The sequence below is a fragment of the Symphodus melops genome (genome assembly GCF_947650265.1).
Source record: "Symphodus melops genome assembly, chromosome: 15".
NCBI lineage: Eukaryota > Metazoa > Chordata > Actinopteri > Labriformes > Labridae > Symphodus > Symphodus melops.
The window spans coordinates 16,686,892-16,706,175 of NC_136705.1; the positions used below are offsets into that span (position 1 = coordinate 16,686,892).

Consider the following 19,284-nt stretch of genomic DNA (forward strand, 5'->3'; position numbering starts at 1 on the left):
TGTGGAAACACTGTGTTTGGCTTTTTACTCTTGAGTTAGATGAGAGGATTAATACAGCGTCTTTTCAGGTCTTAACCTGAGCTAGAGCTGTAAGGATATTTACTCCTCATAAAACAGGAAGCACAAGAAAAGAGCTAGCTTCGCTCTGTCAGTATGTAAGAAATGTGAAAAAAAAAAGTAAACTCCAAATCTTAGTAATGAACAAACTGTGTATTTTTGGATTAATTTTCTAAAAACACATGAGGTTGTGTGGATTCCAAAACCAGTATTTAACCAACTCACTCACACCTTCTGTTGCATATCAACTTATCTGTTGATGTCAACCTTGATGTGATACCAAAGACTAAAGATGAACTCAACCCATGAACTCAAAAAAAGAGTTTTTACCTAAAGACAGTCACTTTGTTTGTGCTAGCAGGCATGAAGTTGTGTTTGCAACCTTAGCTGACATTTAAAACCCATACCAAAAATGTCTCTATGTGGTTCTATGTGGATGTGATAATATAACCAACATGAGACAATAGATGACCTGTCTGCAAATAAGTAGTGGCATAATGCAAAAACATTTTACAACCACATGGACAATAAACCAGGAAATAGGAGATTGTGTTATCAAGACAGAGAGTGAACTACTGTACCTTGTAGAGCAAAACCCTCCCTATGAGTGGAGCTTTTTGTCCCCTGATCTTCTGTCATCCTTTCGCCTGCTATTCCTCGACCCCTCTCCTTGCTGGAAAACACAAACATGCACACAAATAGTTAAAAAGCTATACTCTGATGTTCTGATAGGTGGAAAAAAAAAAGTTTTGACCCAACACGGAAAAACCTGTAAAAAAAAATACTCGAGGTAAAGGGAAAAAAACTCATCTCCACACACTGCAAGAAGAGAAATCTGAAACTAGTAGGTGTTAGTAGATGTTTAATTTTTAGGAATTTAATCAGCACCCAAACCAAACAACAACCAGAAACCTGGAAAAAAAAAAAAATCTATTATGAAATGAGTTAGAAACAAAAGAGGCAGATTGTGTTTTGACAGCAGAATCACGACACGCATTAGTCATGCTGTTGACTAATCGGAGAAACACTTGAAAGAGCAGTAAAATCACACAGCTAGGAGCAGAGTCAGCACCCTCTTTGTTATGTAATACAATAGACACCAGCTCCTGTCAACACAAAACATGCAAGCATGCACTTCAACTGAATGCATTTATTGTTTGTGTTGTGCCCCAAAGAGACATAATGAGAACCTTTAAAAAAAAATCTAGTTCACTGTTTACTCCACCACTGTTCACCTTCAGTGATGGAGGGATCCATAATCTGATAAACCCATCCTCTTTTTACTCCATTTGTTTGACTTCAAGCTGTACTCAGAAAGCAGAGATGTTACTCAGAGTTGTGTAACACCTAGAAGTAAACTCTGCTGTTTCACAATAGACAATAATTATTCCTCTAACTCGACAGCCCGAATGACCTCTTAAAAAAACGTCAATGCTAGGAATAATGTTGTTTTTCAAATGCTTGACAATGTTTTAATTCTGTATCCCCATGTTGCACCACTTCAGTTGATTTCTATGCAGTTGGGCCCTGATGTAAAAACAAAGGGGACCGGCTTCTTATGGCTACACCTGATATTAAACATGAATATACTGGAGATTATTTACAATTCTCCTTCTTTTTCATTACGTATTTCCAATACTATACACAAGATGATAACGTGCTTTGGATTTGAACAATGCTTGGGCCTGAAGAAAGACTAGATCTGCTAGGAGGTCATTGGGGTTGAGGAGGTTTTTATGTGAGATGAGGAAGCTCTCTTCTTTGTTATTTGACTCCTTTGTGAATACGACAGTTCAAATTTGTGTTTTTTCACAGTCTTGCCAAGTGCAGCTTCAAATCTAACTTTTGTATTAGCTTTATCCGTTTTTTACGATTATGTTCTCCTCTCTGCTGACGTTTTCTGACAGGAGAATTCGCCCATCTTTATTAGACTTAGAACCCAGGAACACAGTTAAAGGGGGATCTTCATGCCGACCTCTGACCCGTCCTCCTGCAGAATGGGACTGTGCTGAAGGTCTCTGAGCCACCTGTCCCCTCCTTGGTTATCTGGCGTGGGAGTAGACACCCGGCGTATAACCTTTCTGATTACCTGCGCCGTGCAGAAGGGTGTTGACAAAGGAGAAGATTTGTAAAAGACTGTTGTTAGAAAAACATTTCGCTCCTTGTGAAAGACTTAACAACAGAGCTGCGGATGTGAACAAAACAACACGTTACTTTTCTACTGATGAGGTTACCATCCCGGTCCATATAGTGTTCCTCTGTCATAGTCTCCCCTGGGATGTTCTTTGCTTCTTCTCCCTGCAAGTGTTTGTGGTTAGCTCATGGCTAATGAGATACAAAGGGCTGACTCAAATAGGATCAAACAACCCAACACCATCACCACACCGAAGCAGTTCCTTGAGGAAAAATGTCAGTGTCAGAAAGAGGTAGCTGACTATGTTAGTCTTCAACGAGCCAATGTTACCTTCCAATATCATATGACAGGTTCAATAGTTATGTACACAAACAAATCTATGAGCACAAAGAGAGGGTATCAATATCAGAACACCAAGGAAAAACGACTTCAACGCACACCAAACCAACCCAAGCCAAGGCTAACTCCAGCTTCTGCACCAGGCTTTCAGTGTACCTTTAAAATGAGACGACGTCGGAAGATTCTGGTAGTTACAGTCTGTTCTTCCTCTGAACCGGAGTCTACACTAACATGCTGCTGAGGAATGTAGTTTAAGTTCATGAAAAATACGAAGTAGGAGAAAAAAGAAAAAAAAAAAAGAACACAAAAGGGCAAGAACAGAAGTTAATAAAAGGCTTTCAGTAAACGTCCAGTTTGGCTGTAAGAAAAAAGTGATTCTGTCAAAAAAAAAAAAAAAGGGTTTCTTTACAAGTTTCTCCTAAAAAAAAAAAAAAGAACAGACTTGCAATGCAACGCAATTCTTTGGTATCAACAAAATCTAACAGATTCAATGTATACTCTGTTTAGAGCCAATTAAAATGACTTATGTTATCATTATTTCTACTTTTTGCATTACCTGGACTTTTTTCTCTGACACCAGCGCTCCTTCTTCCTTTTTGCCATTTGATGATTCTGATGAGCCGCCCTGAGGTGAGTGCTTTGAGTTGTCGCCATTGTGCCGGGACCTCCCTGATTCGCCCCTTGACGAGGAAGTGATGGAGTCACTGGAGTTCTCTTGGCTGTGTGGTAGGAATAACAGAATTAGCATCGTAGTTGTAGGATGAAGTAAGAGCGGAAAAACATAATCTGAGAAGTTTAAAAAAAAAAACATTTCATAAATACAAATGGTTATACTTGGAAGCTTATAGTTTAATAACACTTTTACCTTTCCCGCCTGTCGAGCAGGTCTGAGCTGACACTACGGCCTGGCGTCGGTGGTTCAACATTGACGCTCGATGAATCGCTGTGCCAACCTGAAAGTGAACACATGTCTTTTTCTGCCTGTTCAACCTGTTCGAGAGTCTCCTGAATACTGGCCTTGATCTCTTCGTCCTCCTCGTTTTCCTCTGAGCCATCTTCTTGATTGACCTCCTCAAACAGAGATCCTAGTGGTTCTTCTGTGACTTCTTTCTCTCTTGCTTCCTCCTCCTCCTCCTCCTCTTCATTGGATCCGGAATCCTTCGGCTGACGTTCCTCAAGTGCCTCAACCCAGGCCTGAGGGGAGAGAGGACTGACAACCTCCTCCTGGGCTGTCTCTTCTACCACTTCTAACGTCTTGCAAATCTCTCTTTCACCGCCGTACAACTTTTCTGTTCCCTTAAACTGCCGCTCTCCATCTGTGTCATCGATTCTGTCATCCTCGTCGACCCTTTCCTCACTGCCTCCATCCACATTTTGAACCTCGGGCGTTACATTAACACACTCTTTGCAAGCCCCTGCTTCTATTTCTTCACCTTTTTCCACTTCATACCCAATTTCTATCATTTTATGCTGTTCTTCTGGCAGATTTTGTACATCTCTTACCTCTTCTACCTCACAGTGTTCCCTATTATTCTCATCTTGCAGCTCATTTGACACAACGTTCTCTTCCTCTGCGCGTCCGCCCTTCTGTTCCAACACAATGCCGTCGGTTTCTTCTGCCATTTTCAGCCTATCTTTTGAAACCATCTCACACTTTCTGTCAACATTTTGTATTAAGTCCTGCTCCATCCACTTTTCCACCAAGTGCTGTCCCTCAGCTAACTCCGCTGAAACCATCTCGGCCACCTTCTGTATTTCTTCTGTCATCCCCCCCCCTACTCCTTTTAAATCTTCAACCCCTTGTACATCGTTGGGAGCACCCATCTGCACTCGTTTGTGTCCCATTAGTAATCTTTCAGGCGATGAAGGGGTGATGGATGATATTGATGAGAGTGAAGGGGAGGATGTGGAGAAGGCCATGTCGATGTCTGAGTCAAACATTGCAGGGAAGGAGCGTGACCTGGGCCTGTGGCTGAGCTCCATTTCTTGATAGGATCTGTCCTCCTCCTCACTCAGAAGAAGCTCATCGTTCAGGGCGATGTGGGGCTTGCTGACCTTAGGAGGAGCGGTATCTGGGACGTCAAATACTGGGAAGGACAGGGCAAGCTCACAGGGTCTGGGGGGACTCCTAGGGGGGCTGTCAGGTTCTCCGCTACCGGGCTCTGTCTCTGGGCTCCAGGGCAGGGGCTGAGACTGCTGGGAGTCCACCAGCAGAGGGGTGTCTGGTTCTGGGTAAAGGTGGTAGTGCTGGTTTGGATCAAGGGAAGGATTGGGAGTGACGGGGAGTTCGGGCTCCAGGAAATGGGGGTCAGAGTGCAGTGCAGCGGGGGACTGCAGCTCCGCTAAAATGCTCTGATAATCTGTAGGTGACAGGATGACAAATGTAGAGACAAACACACACCGAAGCATGCCACAACATAATATAACACCCCACAAACACACACACCCTAACACATACACCGTATGACATGGAAGATGGCACAGAGACTTACGTTTGAAGCATGTTTCTGGACAGCCAGAGAGCATTTATGCTGATATGTTCAACTTCAGTATGACAAATTAATTTCAAACATATGCCGTCAAATAGAATAACAAAGTGAACACATTTCACTGAATATGTTTGCTGTGTCATATTCAACACAAATAGCAATGAATAAGTCAAATATAAAAATATGCACACTCAAATTTCCAGTTATCGGAAAAGTGACGTTTGTTTATGCGTATTCTGTTTTTTAAGAGTTTCTATGAGTTGTAGTCAAGTAAGACATACAAATTAGGACGCATTTATTACATTATTTCTTCATCATGTAGCATGGGATGATGAATATAAAATGTTAATATTTGCTCGGGTGTCCTGTTACATGCACATATGAGATAGTTGACAGATGAGAGATTTTAGAAAGGAAAGAGAAAAGAGATGAAGGATAGAGCAGGCTAGATTAATATTTCCATTGTGGAAGGGTCAACACGGGAAACAGTGGACGGTGGAGCGACTGAGGGTGCAAAGTTACCCTGGCAAGCAGGACAGGGAGACAGAGAGCGAAGAGGAGGGGAGGAAGGCGTGGGGCTTGTACAACGGGACCCCGAGGGTGAAGCAGGAGGAAGAGGAGACAAAGAGAGAGGGGAGACAGGGCGGGAGAGAGAGGGGATGAAAGATGGTGAGGCTCTTCCAGAAGGAGAGGAAGGAATAGGGGACACAGGTGTGGAGATGGGTTCAGATTGGTTGAGGGCGTCAGCAGAGGATACAATGGTGATTTTGGCACGTGTGGTAGTAGAGTCAGAAGGGGCAACAGTATGCAGGTCAGAGGTAGATCCAGATAGTGTATCAGACGAGGTGTTTGGTTCTGTTTGCGAGGGGTTTGGAGTCAGTATGGTGAGTCTTGGGGAGCCTGGGACAGAGTTGGGAGAGGAGGGAACCGAGGTAGCTGAAGAAGGAAAGGGTGGGGGAGAGCTTGCAACAGGTGAGGTAATGAGGGGGATCGGGGACGAGGGGTGGGGCGAGAAAGGGAAGGCGGGAGATTGACGTGGATCAGTAATGGGAGACCGAGGCTTGAGACATTGAGAAGAAGGGGAGAGGAAGTTAAAGTGTGACGGTTCAAACGGCGCTGGAGGTGCCAAGTCTTTGAGGGAGATGGAGGACTCGTAACTCGGAGAGCGGCGTGAGGACAGGGGGTTGGAGTGAAGTGCTGTAGTGGGGGTGAGGGGAGTTGGTGGAGGAGTTGGGGTCGGAGTTGGAAAACAGGGAGAGGAAGTCGGAATTAGGAAGACAGACTGAGTGCTTCCGGGAATTAAAGGTATGATAATGCAGACTGAGGGATAGAGCAACATTAATGAAAAAGGGATGAAAAGACAGTGGGGAAAAAAAACATAACATTACATAAAGTCATAATGTGAACCATGCAAACACAACAAGACAATGAATGGAGTACATGACTGAGGGATGTGTGGATGAGAAGGCATGTGAGGGATGGATGAGCTCGGCCAACACATGACTCTTAATTTTATAAGAGCTGTTATGTGCTGTTATCAGCAGTGGATACTGCTACGGGGAGGTGATGGGAGGCAGGAGGTACAGGAGGAGGAGGAGGAGGAGGCAGTCTGGTTTCACAGAAGAAGAGATGCTCTCATCTATCAGAGGAAGGCTCAGAGGAACTGGAGGAGAACTAAGAGAGCTCGGCTAAGCTAAATCAATAGAGAAAAGCAGACTCTACAGGGTTAAGTCATTGTTACTCAAGTCAGATATTATTAATAAAAACATGAAAAGTAGTGTCTAGTATGCAACATGCATAGAATAGGATTTTACAGCAGATTTTGCACATTTGTGACAACTGGATACACTATTAGTCATTTGTAGGGTGTACAAGACAGGACTTGTAGAAATAAAATTGGTAACTTTTGAAAAAGTCAATTTGAATAGATTAAGTGATACTGAACAAAAGTGCCAGTTGTCCAAACACAATTAAAATCTGACACTACATCCATATCTTTAGATATTTGCACTTAGTCTATAGTTTATGATCCATGCACTGGCACAACTAAAAGGTAGCAGGGAGAGGTAAGAGGTCAGCTAGACGGTGCTAAACTTTACCATCAGCCTGATCCTGGAAAACAGCGTTATCATCGGCAAAACATCTCGTGCCTGAAATGTTACCATAGTCAAATATTGGGCCCTCCAGTAAAGTCACAATATCCATCCGATTGACTTTGGTCAGCACTGCAGATAAGGCATCCGCTGTGGAGAGAAGAAAGATGACAAAAAACAGAGTTAGTCAGTAAATCAAGGTCTGAAAGAGGCCAAAAACTAGGTTCAAAGGGCAAAGAAATTGAAACTGTAAGGTTTTCAGAAATAAAAATAGTCTTACTTGTGGCATTTTTCCCTTCCCGACCGACCCATTTCTTAAGAAGCATGAAGCTCTGTGCTGTCAAAGAGTTGGGGTTCTCTAATCTGATGTGGTTAATCTCGTCCACTGTGAAGTTCATCTCCCGAGCCAGCTCTGTGATGGAAAACAGGTAGAAAGAGAGAGACAATATTCACATTTTTATAAAGTACCTATCATTTTGATCAGTATAGATAAAGACTGCAGAAGGTAATATACAAAACACATACTTTGATTTCAGACTGATTAAAAGACCCTTATTCAGTTGTCACCACATTTAAAATAAAATAGACAAGTGTTACTGTTACTCCTTACAAAATGACATTTTACTTTCACTTTTTAGAGTTACATTTTAAAACACAGTTATGTTGTTGGCCAGAAGAGGGCAGTAAATATTAAGGTTTGAGACTGATGGGGCCAAAGAAAGAAAGTAAGGTAGACAAAGACTAAGAGGGAGAAAAAGAGAAATGCTGAATGTTTTCTACCTGTCCAACTAAGTCCCAGGTGATCTGCAACGATAGCCATCCGCAAATCTGTTCGCTCACAAGGACTTTGGGGACCTGGAAAGACAGAGGACAATCACTCATCAACAATTCACAGTCCTTCCCCTACATACATTTATGTAAGAGATAAATAAATATGTACTTATGTTTTCCTTTTCTGGCCACATATCTATCTGATTATCATAATTTTTCTTAGATATGTGGAAAAAATGTAATTGTAAATCCAATTTTAGTATCACTGTAGTATGACTTTATTACACAAGTTAAGAATTATTTTCCCATGATGGCAAGAAAAGGGAATTCACATTAGAGTCATAATGAGCAACTTAAATATGTTCATAGAATAAGTGGTGCTCTGTGATTATTTGTGGTATGTATCCTCTAGGCAGGCAGTAACTGTCATGAGAACCACACAAAACAAAGCATGACTGTCAACAACAGACTCTAAGTTCTACACAGTTAGGGTGGTGAATTCTATGTTAGAGTCTAACACGTAAACATGCAGGACACTTTTGAGTGTTCTTTTCCAACACTTGTTAGTTCAAATGACAATTGATTCATGGAAAAATCTGTAGGAACAAACTAATACAATAACTTGGTAGCCACCCTGCACAGACAGACAGACAGACAGACAGACCAGGGAGTTGTCAAAAAGAGACTGGTTGTGCCAGTGGACCAGTCACTACTGCTGGCATGCTCTCTCTACTATACAGAGGTTAAAGGGTTGGCAGAGGGGAAAATAGGAAAGAGAATCTTGCAACAAGGACAATACAGTACACATTACATCAATGACAAAAAATAAATTTAAATGACAGCTACTGTTCTGAAGAGAATATGTAAACACGCCACAGGCATTCCAGTCAATCCATTAAACGATCACAACGATGTCATGCAACTAAAAGTGAAATATAAAAATATATAGATGTATTTTTAACATAGTGTGAAAGTTTTACAAACTAGGCTTGATCTCCGCGATGGGAGGCGTTCGAGACCCTGTGAGTCCCTGACTGCCCTCCTTCCCACCAGTCCGCCTACTCCTCCTGTTCCTCTCACTGCCGGAGGCCCTGTCCGTCGTCGCCACCTTTGCCCTTACGGACGCGGCCCCGGCCTCAGCCCTCGAACCTCTACCAGACCTGGACGAGCGGGAGGGCTGGGAGGGCTGAGAGGGCTGGGAAGGCTGGGAGGCGTCCGACAGAGAGGTGCTCCGGGAGGTGCTGTCTTCCTCCGACTGCTCTGTCTGCGCCTTTTTCTCCTCGTCTGACAGGCGGTCCACCAACTTTAGCGTCTCCCCGCTAATGCCTTTAAAGTACTCAATGGTGCGCTTACAAACCTCACTGGGGTTCTCCTGTCTGTCCTGTCTACCTTTAACAGTACTGGCCTGATGCCTATCTTTAGGCGGTAGTCTTGAGGGTAACTGTATGGCTGCTCTGTCTCTGTCCAATGCCCTTGTTGGCTGTGAGGTAACCCGGAGTGAACCAAGTGAACTAGCTGTGGTAGCGGGATTATTTTTTTTAACATCCTTGATTGGTATTCTAGACCTGGGCTCTACTTTTGCTATGGCTGGCTCTCCTCTTTTCCTTACTTCAACAGTCACTGCCTGTTTGTGTTTTTGCTTGCCTATGGCTGTTCCCTGTGTGTGAAATGACCACCCTGATGCTTTAACTGGAAGCCTTGACTTCGGCTGCTTCACTTCACTTTCTTTAACTGTTTCGCTCATCTGCTCTTGCACTTGATTGCTTTTGTGAACTTCCACTCTCTCTTCTAAATCCCTACAGCACAATGTTTCTATCCTGCTGGCCTTCTGAAGAGTGGGCTCAGAGGAAGACTGCAAATTAAACACCACACTACCACACTGGATGTAGTTAGCCTGGACACTGGAAGACTCAAGGTTGTTGTTGTTGTTGCAGTTTTCAGAAGGGTAATCTCTTCTTTCTAGCTTGGACTCAGGATGTCTGATGGACTGGCTCTCTGTACACTGACCCTCTATACTGATATATTCTGGCACCATTTGACCTTCCGAAATCTCAGCTTTAGAATCGGTGATATCCCCCGAGTCTTTTTTCACAGTAATAGAGGCAGCTATGCCCATCTTAATTGGAGTGCGTAATTTGGGATCAACCTTAGAGGCTGTGATTGTGCAAGAAGAGGCGGTTTCAGCTATGGCTTCACAGGTTGGAGCATCGGTACCAGTATGGCCAGTGTCACTGCCGGGCTGTGCAGGGCCGCATTTTGCTGCTGCTGATGCTGATGCTGCTGGTGTTGTTGGTGTAGTGCTGCTGTCTGTGGTTGCATCTATAACATTCACCATCCCATCTACTGCGGCCCCTGTTTTTGACTGAGAGGAAATTACCCCCAGGACCTTGCCCCCTCTCCCCTTTTCCCCTGTTTTTGGGTCAGAGGAATGCTCACCAATCTGGAAAAACTGAAGCCTCTCTTCAACAAAGTCCCGCTTGCTCATGTCAATAGCACCACTGCGGGTCATCTCAAACATCTTCCCTTCATGGAAAGGGAAGGGATTAGGCTCACTAGTTGGTGTGCTCTCATCAGTCGGTGTTCGAGCAGGAGTTGTGTCAGGAGTTGTAGCCTGGGATTTGTCCTCCACCGATAAACCAAAGGGCTTTGGGTCCTCATCTTTTGCCTTTGAATCAAAAACGCCATCATTTTCACCCCCTTTGGTTGACCAAGGGTCAAAGTCCAGGCCTTTGGTGGCCACAGTTTTAAAGGTTGAATTGAGCTCTTCTTCGAGTTGGTAGCCAAAGTAGTTTTCTCCAAAACTCAGCCTGTCTGGATGTCTTCCTTCAAGGGTATAATCTTTTTCATCTCCACTGCTTTTCACTGAGGATGTGCTTGATTTTCTCTTTCCATTATCTCCCCCTTCTTCACATTTCTCTTCCTCTATCACTTCAAGCTTTGACTGGCTAAATGAGCGGTCAGTTATTTTTCCATCATTAGACAGACTAGAAGTTTTAGGATCCTCGCTCAGTCCATCATCCTCATCCTGCATATCATACCCATCTAAAGAGTCTACTTCAGTTGCATCTGTGTCATGGGAGAACTCAGCAGTGGTTGCTATGGAACAATCAGTAATTGACTGATCATTGCCATTTTGTTCTAAGTCAGCATCATCCCCTTTTACAACACCATTGAGTCCAGAATCTTTATTGTCATTTTTCCCTGATGTATTTTGTTTTGGCCCATTTTCCCCTTCCTCTTTCATTTTGAACGTGTACTTCTTGATTGGAATGGGATGGAAAACAGATTCATCATCACTAGAGTCACTGTTATCAGCTCCAGGGGGGATAGGGGAAGGAGGCTGGACCCTTATGATTGGCTCAGCTAGGAGGTGTCTATCATGCTCCTCTTGAAGGTTCACCTCTATCATTTCAGTCTCTGCCTCGGAAGAAGCACATGAACCTCTTTTATCAGGGTCGGACTGCTCTGTCTCCAAAGGAGGTGGAGGAGGAAATTCTATATAAGCCACTCTTTTCTCCTTTGACTTTGGTCTCTGTGCATCCAGTTTTTTACTGTGAGTTCCTGAGGACGCTGGCTTGGGTTTTTCGATCGAGGGCTCCTTGTAAATGAAGGTCTTCCCTTCTTCCTCCTCAGACTCTTCAGGGATAGGGCTTGGCATGCCAGGCATGAAACCTATCACAGAGTCTGGTGTTCTTGAGGTCAGACTTACTTCCTCTGAGCTGGGGGTCTCAGGTGTCAAAGGACTTTTCCCAGAGCTGTCCATGAAAGTCACTTGTTCTAGAGTGTCATCTTCTGGACTTCCTTGAGGGGATGGAGACTGTTTTTGCTTGACAGTGTAAAAAGCACCCCTAGTCTCATGCACTGTCCTACTCTCATGGCTAACTATCTTTTTGTAGGTTCCAAGCTGTCCCGAAGCTGTTTCTTTTTCATATTGCTTTCCTACTTGGATGCTAACATACACAGGTAAAGGCTTGATATCTTTGAATCCTTCTGTGACAACAACAGGAGTTACTTCTTCAAAATACTCTATCTGGTCACTATCAACACCATTACACACTACATTTGACACACAACTGTCCGAAGAGTCTGAGGATTTTCCTACGGATGATCCCCAAGTAGACTTGTTGGAATCAGAGCTACTGTGTAAGCGACTTCTAGCTAAAGTAGGTATATGAGACCCTGTCCTCTCATATGGTTCAACAGAGGCATCTAATTTTAAAGTGGTGGATTTCTGATTTTCTGAGAAATTAGATGGCTTTCTTACAGGTATTTGCGATTCCGAGTTTTTTTTTAGACTATCATTACTATTTGGACTTTCTCGTACAATGAATTCTGTGTAGATTATTTTCTTGGTGGTTTCTTGTTTTTGGGGATCACTGCTATTTCCATCATTTATTTGAGGTTGTGATATTTTTGGGGATTGAGATTTATAGTTTCCATAATCTTGGCCCTCCCACGCTTTAAATAACTTTTTATCATCCTGATCTTTTGTGGTCTCGTGCTTGGGTGAGAACTTATTGGATTGGCTATCTAGACATCTCCTCTGGGTTCCTGGACTATCTGGTGTTTTTGGGATGCTTGATCCAGCAAACACTTGATAAACGGGCAGCTTACTTTCCTGGAGCTTCCTGATGGGCGGATTTGAATTATGGCCTGCTTGATTACTTCTTTCTTGCCTTTGAGCCTCTTGCTCAAACTTTAGCCTTACTGCACTCACTTTGGAAGAAGACATTTGAAAAGGCTTTGGGCTTTCACCTGTGCTTACTTTTGATTTATCATCTTGCTGTCTTCGTTCTGAATCAGTGTATTGCAGCAACACTCTCCTCTCCGGACTGCTGGGTAAGCTTGCACATTTTCTGTCGCTGGAGTTGAATCTGTCTCGTAGCCTTTCTCTGCTCCATTCCTCCCCACTACCCCCGTTTCTATAAGCTGACCTCTCTGGGCTGCTGTGTGTAGAACTGGGCCCTGATCGTGATTCCCTGAAGTCTGCTCTGCGAGATTTCTTCTCTGGAGATGAGAGCTCATCATTTAGTTGTTCTGTTTTATCACGAAAGAACTGGGACACCTCACTGAGCTTTTCCTCTGCCTCTTTTACAGTCCTATCCACCCTGTCCTCATACATAAGCTGTCCTCTGTCCTTACTCTGAGCGTCATCTGACACACGCATCCAAACAGACTGCTTTGGGCTACCAGGCTCAGAAGAGTACTGTAAGAGTGTCAATTTGTCAAAGTTATCATCAACATTTGCCATTCTTCCAGATTTGTCAAATACATTTCTTGATGATCTAAAAACATACTCTGTCCTTGGCCCAACTGATCTACCTTCACTGTGACTACTTCTGTCTGGTGAATGGAAGCGAGACCTATCTCTTAGATATTCCTCTGTGTCAGAATGAGACTGGTCAAATTTCTCAGAGAGTAGCATTTTCTCTGCAAAATTATAAGATTCTCCCCTTAGTTCTGATGATTCATCGTCATTGTACTCTACAGACTGCTGGCTCAGTAGCTTTAATGTCTTGTAGGAATCATCTGCCATAAGTTGGGCTGAACTTGGGCGGCTTTCTTCCTCCTGTGACATGGGTGTATTCATTCTGGGAGAGTCAAGGTACACTGGAAGCGATTCCTCAGGCTCCTCCTCGTCCTGTCTATTACCTGGGTAGTAATACATTTCCTTCTCTGCATGGTTTTTAGTCTCTCTGATTATGACCTCTGTTGGTTCTGTTTTATTGCCCTTTTCAATATGAACCTCAATTATTCTTTCAACCTTAGGTTTGGAGTTGATGTCTTCGACAACTCTTTGTGATGTTTCTTCTTTGCCAGACTTGTGTTCAAACAGTCCAGCAAGTTCTCGAGAAGGGTCCTTGCCAGACTGAAAAGCTTTCATTATGTCATGCACAGACATAGTCTCTTCACACCTCTCAGATGCAGCTTCCTTGGCACCTTGTTTGTGGTACACCATCCTGGTGGTAGTAGTGATGTGCGTCTCCTCTTTTACCCTCATCCCTTTTCCCATTGGATCATCATCAGGGCTAACTTTGATTGAATAGCATTTATTCTGTTCTGGGCTTGATTGAGTCTGATTCAGATGGCTTTTAGATTCTGAATCAATATATCTGACAGAATTTGCATCTTCCATTGCAGGTTGTTTGTTATCCTCTGGGGTCTCATAACTCCTGATAACATGAACAACTTCAGTCCTTGTCTCAGTGATCACAGGGGGAACTGGGATATCCTGAAAAAGGGCCTTTGGGCCCATGCCTTCTGCACTTTGAGGGGCGGAAGGTGTCCTTTCACTCCTCGTCTCGAAGCCACTGTCTGAGAGGGGACTTTTATCCTGTTCATGTGAGATATCATCAGGAGATTCTAGCACAGTGTCCGCTCCAAAAAGTGTATCTGCAACTTTACTGATCTCTTTGTCTGAAGCTGAAGAGCGCATGGTTGTTGGAGGCATTTTGAGCTTGTGCTCCTGAACTGCTATAGTGGGTTTTAGGATGCGTTTTTGCTTGTCCTTACCCTCCCCTTCTCTCTTACCCTCATCTCCTTTTGGCTTTGTGTCATGCATTTTGGAGAAAGAGCTGCTACCAACATCATTGACCAGGTAGTCAACAACTTTGGAAAGATTGAAATCTCTATCTGGTATTGTTTTTGATTTAGCTTGAGGAACCACAGTCTCATATCTTGGTGGATAGCTCCAGTTGCTTGGCGGTTGTTCAACTTGTACTTTTGAGAAGTGTATGTCATCCAAAGGACCTCTGGCATGAGAAACTTTACCATCCTTCCCAGCATCTTTAGTAAGTATTTCACTCACTTTGACCAAATCTTGTTTTACTTTCTCAACAATCCTAAACGGTTCCTCATCCTCTATCTTAGCTTCTCTTGGAGAATCTGACTGAAAGCCTTTGTTGGCTGTGGAGTTTGGGTCTGTCTGCAAAATAGCAGACATTCGTATCAAGTCCTCTTTCATTTCAGCCACATCCTTTAGGATCTCTTGGCTGGATGAAAGTGGCGAAGTGGTGTTGGATTTAAGGGCAGCAGTAAAAAGAGGGGACTTGATAGGAGAAAGAGTTTTGGAAAAGGAAGATTGCAACTGAGCATTGACCTCAGCCGGCACAGTCTTCCGTGGAGACAGAAGGGCAGCAGCCGATTTGGATACCTCTGGTAGCTTTTTGAACTGGGGCTCTGGCAGCACATTAATAACAGAGTACACTGGAACAGTCATTGTACTGGATGTTACAGGAGTAGCGGCATTAGAGGGGGATCTAAGAGAGGGGTACAGGGAATTAGAAGCTGATGATCTAAAGGACTGATAGGAGGAAGATGCTGAAGAGGACATGGACTTCAAGGTGCCATAGCCTGCAGAACAAGAATTAAAAGTTTTCTCCACCTCATCAAAGGCTGCATTGACACTTGTAGTCGCAGCATTGGTAGTTGCTTGTATTCTTTCTTGCAGACTACTTGCCAGAAGAGAAGTTGGGGAAGAAGAGCGGTACTGTGTAGGTGATGCAGTTCCATTGATCAGAGCGGCAGCACTTGGAGCTGTGTTGGATTTCAGTGGCGATGAAAGACTGGAGAACAGGTTCCTCGCAGGACCAGTGACTTCAGTGGCAAAAGAACGCACAGATGAGAGCCCAGGGACTGTTTTTATGGGTGAGGAGGAAGATGGAGTACTGCTAGATCCCCCCATAACAGTTTTGTAGGACAGAGGTGAAGTAAACATACTTAGAGAAGATTTGGGAGAAGATGGTGGAGTCATGCCTATAGATGCTCTCTCAAGAAGTGTGCTCCCCCCTCCTGAGACAGTAATAGGGGAGGTCCTGGCAGAATATGCTGCCAGACCTTTCATAGACATAGAATCTGGTACACTTTTGCCTGGTGAGGCCAGGGGACTGGGGGGTGTCTGCCCCGGATACTGCGATTGTTGGACTACAGTTTTTATAGGAGAAGAGATGGTTCGGTAAGTTCGAATGGGAGATGCCATGTCACTAACTGACTTTACAGAGGAGGCGGGGGATCCAGGGATGTTGGTCTTGATTGGGGAGGCAGAGTTGATGGACCAGACAGATTTTAATGGAGAGGCAGAGGGCGTGTTGGATGACGAACTGGAGAGGGAGCCAAACCCAGACTTGGCTTGACCAGAGACGGCGACAGGAACAGGCGACCACGCCTGATAAGATCTCGTTGAAAAGACAGGTTTGTGAGGGTAGCTAGAAGGCTGTGTTCTCGGCGAGCCTCGATCAGTAGTTTCTTCAACAATAATTTAAACCAAAAGCAATAAGGAAGTAAAAATAAAATGTAACAAAAATAATTTGAAATAAAAGATAAAAACCAGAAAGAGAAATTGGAGTCAGTCAGAAACAGAATTAATAAAGCAAGACATATTTTTTCACGCGATTAAAAATTTTCCTATTCAAAAATCCAGGATGATATGGTAAATGAGGATCTCGAATCAGTGACAGAATACACCAGATAAACAAAAGAGCATGTCCAAGAAAAAAATGCTTGACATATGGTAGAGTTGACAACAAAATGACATGATGACCAAAAAAGTACAATTCCATTGACTTTTGATGTGCTTTATCTATTTGCCTTCTTGCACAGTGCCTTTTACTGTACGTGTTTGTTTGACAAGTGTTTATCCTTCAATTTTCATTTTCAATGCCAGAGATGACCCCACAAGTGTATAACATTATTGAAAAAAATCAATATTTTTTTCGGCATGACTTGAAATAAAAATACAAGGTTGCACTTTACAAAGAGTAGCAGGAAATCAGCCATTCAAACTGGAAGTGCTGTACAAATACTACCCCTCAAAATATAACTGCTGCAAAGAAATGTATGCAGCTTGTTTACAAATTGCAAAATTCTAATTGTAGAATATCTGGCGAAAGAAGTCTCCTGTGGGTTAAAATAAAGTGAATGTAAAGTGCAACCTGTTACCAATTTATACAGCCGTACACAATCATAAAGCCAATAAGAGTGAAATGGCCACCAAAGGACATGAGAACAATTCAAATGAATATTTTTATTTAACATGAATTAAAACATTTTTTTGAAATTATAAATGAACAGACAGATGATTCCCAATGTTTCCACAAATGTAAAGTAATGTAACCGTTGAAACAGAGAGACTTTCTGAGAACATGAGGTGAGTAAGCAAAGCGTAACACACAGTAAACCATGCAAATGTTTGATGAATGACAAGTGATAGAATAGTATGTGTCAGGTGAATAGAATAAATGATTGAGAAACATGGTATGTCTTCCTATACTCTGGATATATGTGAAAAGAATATGAAGGTTGTATAAAGGGACATTTAGACACTAAAACTAAAACAGAACATCTGAACTCCATTAAAAATGTTCATGTAAGTAAAAACGGGCAACTCACTCGCTGCTGGGTCGGTCAAATAGCTGTAGCGCTTACGCAAAGCTAAGGAGGCAAAGGTATGGCGTCGTTCTGGCTTTTCAGTCTGCAACAAATAAAAACAACAAAAGGTGCTTTAACAAAAAAAATGTGGTGAAGTGTATATGATTTCACCATAAAAGATCTCGGTCTAAATAATAATGTTAGCTTCTTTAAGTAGTACTGCGATGCACAAATACTGTTTTGTTTTTAGGCAATGAGTACATGCTGTTAGTACAAAAATGAAGAATTTTGAATCCACTACTGCTTCCCTACATCTCTTCACTCTTATCATTTCTCAATGTCTTTGCAATGAAATAACCACAGACACTATCTGCTTTGTTTGCTGCTCAGTCTCAAGAAGACGAGTTCAAAATAAACTGCAACAACGTAACAATGTGCAAAGTTAAGGTGTTGAGGGTTTGTTACTTTGCCTGATGGATGTTGGTCTAATGTATCAGCCTTTCATTGCAGAGAATGGAGTTTTGTGTCCGTCTCAGACAATCTGTCAACCCTTTCACACGGCCTGATCAAGGCAGGACTGTTTGGTCGTTACTGAAGCTCAACCTTTTGTAGAGATGGCATGTTCCCCCTTTTAGCAGAGAGTTAAGGTTGTAACAGAGTTGAAACAACATCTGTGAAAATGGGAAAACCAGAAGGATAGAGCCGGTAGAGTAGTGTAGTAGTAGTGCCACACCTTTTTTTCTTCCCTAACAACAACATGCTCTCTGAAATCCCACACTGGGGCAGCTGGGCCTGAATAATCTTATTTATTGAACTCCTACTTAACCTCTGTATGAAAAAGGCTAAAACTGTTGTCTTTATTATATAGTCTTTGTGAACCAAAATTTGATTTATGAATGTTTTTGTAGATCATTGGAATGATGTTTAATCCGCTGCCACATTGCACTTTGGTCTAGCTCAGTTGGTTGAGAAGGTTCCACCCTCTGTACTTTGGTGCATGTCTCGTCTTCCGCACTCTATTTTCCTTGGATTTTCTATTTACCTTGAACTGTCTTATCAATTAAGGCAAAAGGCAAAAAACCCCACTACAACAGCATTATACTCTGCCAAAGAATATCATCTAGTTTTACTTTTTTAAGTGCTAAATTGTCCAATATCAACATTCTTCCTGGGAATTAGTTTGATATATATTCAGGAAGAAGGAAAATTACACATACATTACACACATATGCACTATAATTAATGTAACTAATCAAATACAAAAACAGCGTAAACTCCCTTTATATCAAACTCTCCTTGAAATGTTTCAACATGCAGGATAAAGTTAGTACTCTGTTGAACACAGGCCAAGGACAAGGGTGAAGAAGGGAAGGCTTGATTCCAACTAAACAATGATGTAGTAGACAAATGATAAGAGTAAGGGCTTATTTAAAGCTGACAAATCATAATGTAATCTTGTGTGAAACTTCCTATAAGTAATAGTAGGGCCCGACCAATAGGAACATTTTGGGGCTGATACTGATATACATATTGGGAAGGGAAGAAAATCCAATATGGATATATTTTTCTTATATCTATATTCCATCTGTAGGGAGAGATATAGATGCACACATTTATTGCGTTGATCCTTCGAAGGCAGTAATCAAACACTTGGAAAAGATATTTGATGAAGATGGCCACTCAACTAGAAAGTAAGAGCGCATGTACTGTACTCTGCTAGTGTAATACAAAGATACTTAAATAAAATGATATTTGACTGGTGAATAAATCGAGTTATATCGGCTCATATCTGTAATCAAATTAGCCCGGACACGCTCATATTGGCCCATATTATCTGCTGGTCGATGAATCGGTCGGGCTCTAATTAATAGTAAGGATGGAGACATGGTGACTTCTGTTGGAAATGTATGGAAAGGAGGACAGAAATGAAAAACAAGCTGACAGTGGAACAGCAGCTGGCTCCACTGGACTTGGGGATGAAGACAACAATAAATAAATTCTTGCTGATTAAAACGGCTGCCATTTCCATTCATGC

At 42.7% G+C, this 19,284-nt stretch overlaps 1 protein-coding gene across 18 annotated transcripts in view; it reads right to left on the minus strand.

The window, feature by feature from the left end:
* The window catches only part of LOC306836195 (ankyrin-3-like), a gene marked incomplete at its 3' end in the record, with an annotated part of 92,681 nt that overhangs the window by 2,921 nt on the left and 70,476 nt on the right, over positions 1-19,284 (minus strand). For 12 of the 18 annotated variants that reach the window (XM_079363158.1, XM_079363166.1, XM_079363173.1 and 9 more), the window contains 8 exons: positions 17,271-17,352; positions 8,868-16,127; positions 7,893-7,967; positions 7,393-7,524; positions 7,119-7,262; positions 3,396-4,890; positions 3,087-3,249; positions 639-730 (listed from right to left, as the gene is read on the minus strand). In XM_079363158.1, the coding sequence (XP_079219284.1) occupies positions 659-730; positions 3,087-3,249; positions 3,396-4,890; positions 7,119-7,262; positions 7,393-7,524; positions 7,893-7,967; positions 8,868-16,127; positions 17,271-17,352 (9,423 nt within the window). Of the gene's footprint in view, positions 1-638; positions 731-3,086; positions 3,250-3,395; positions 4,891-7,107; positions 7,263-7,392; positions 7,525-7,892; positions 7,968-8,867; positions 16,128-17,270; positions 17,353-19,284 lie in introns of those variants that run through there. The other 6 variants (XM_079363161.1, XM_079363160.1, XM_079363165.1 and 3 more) reach the window with 3 other exon arrangements.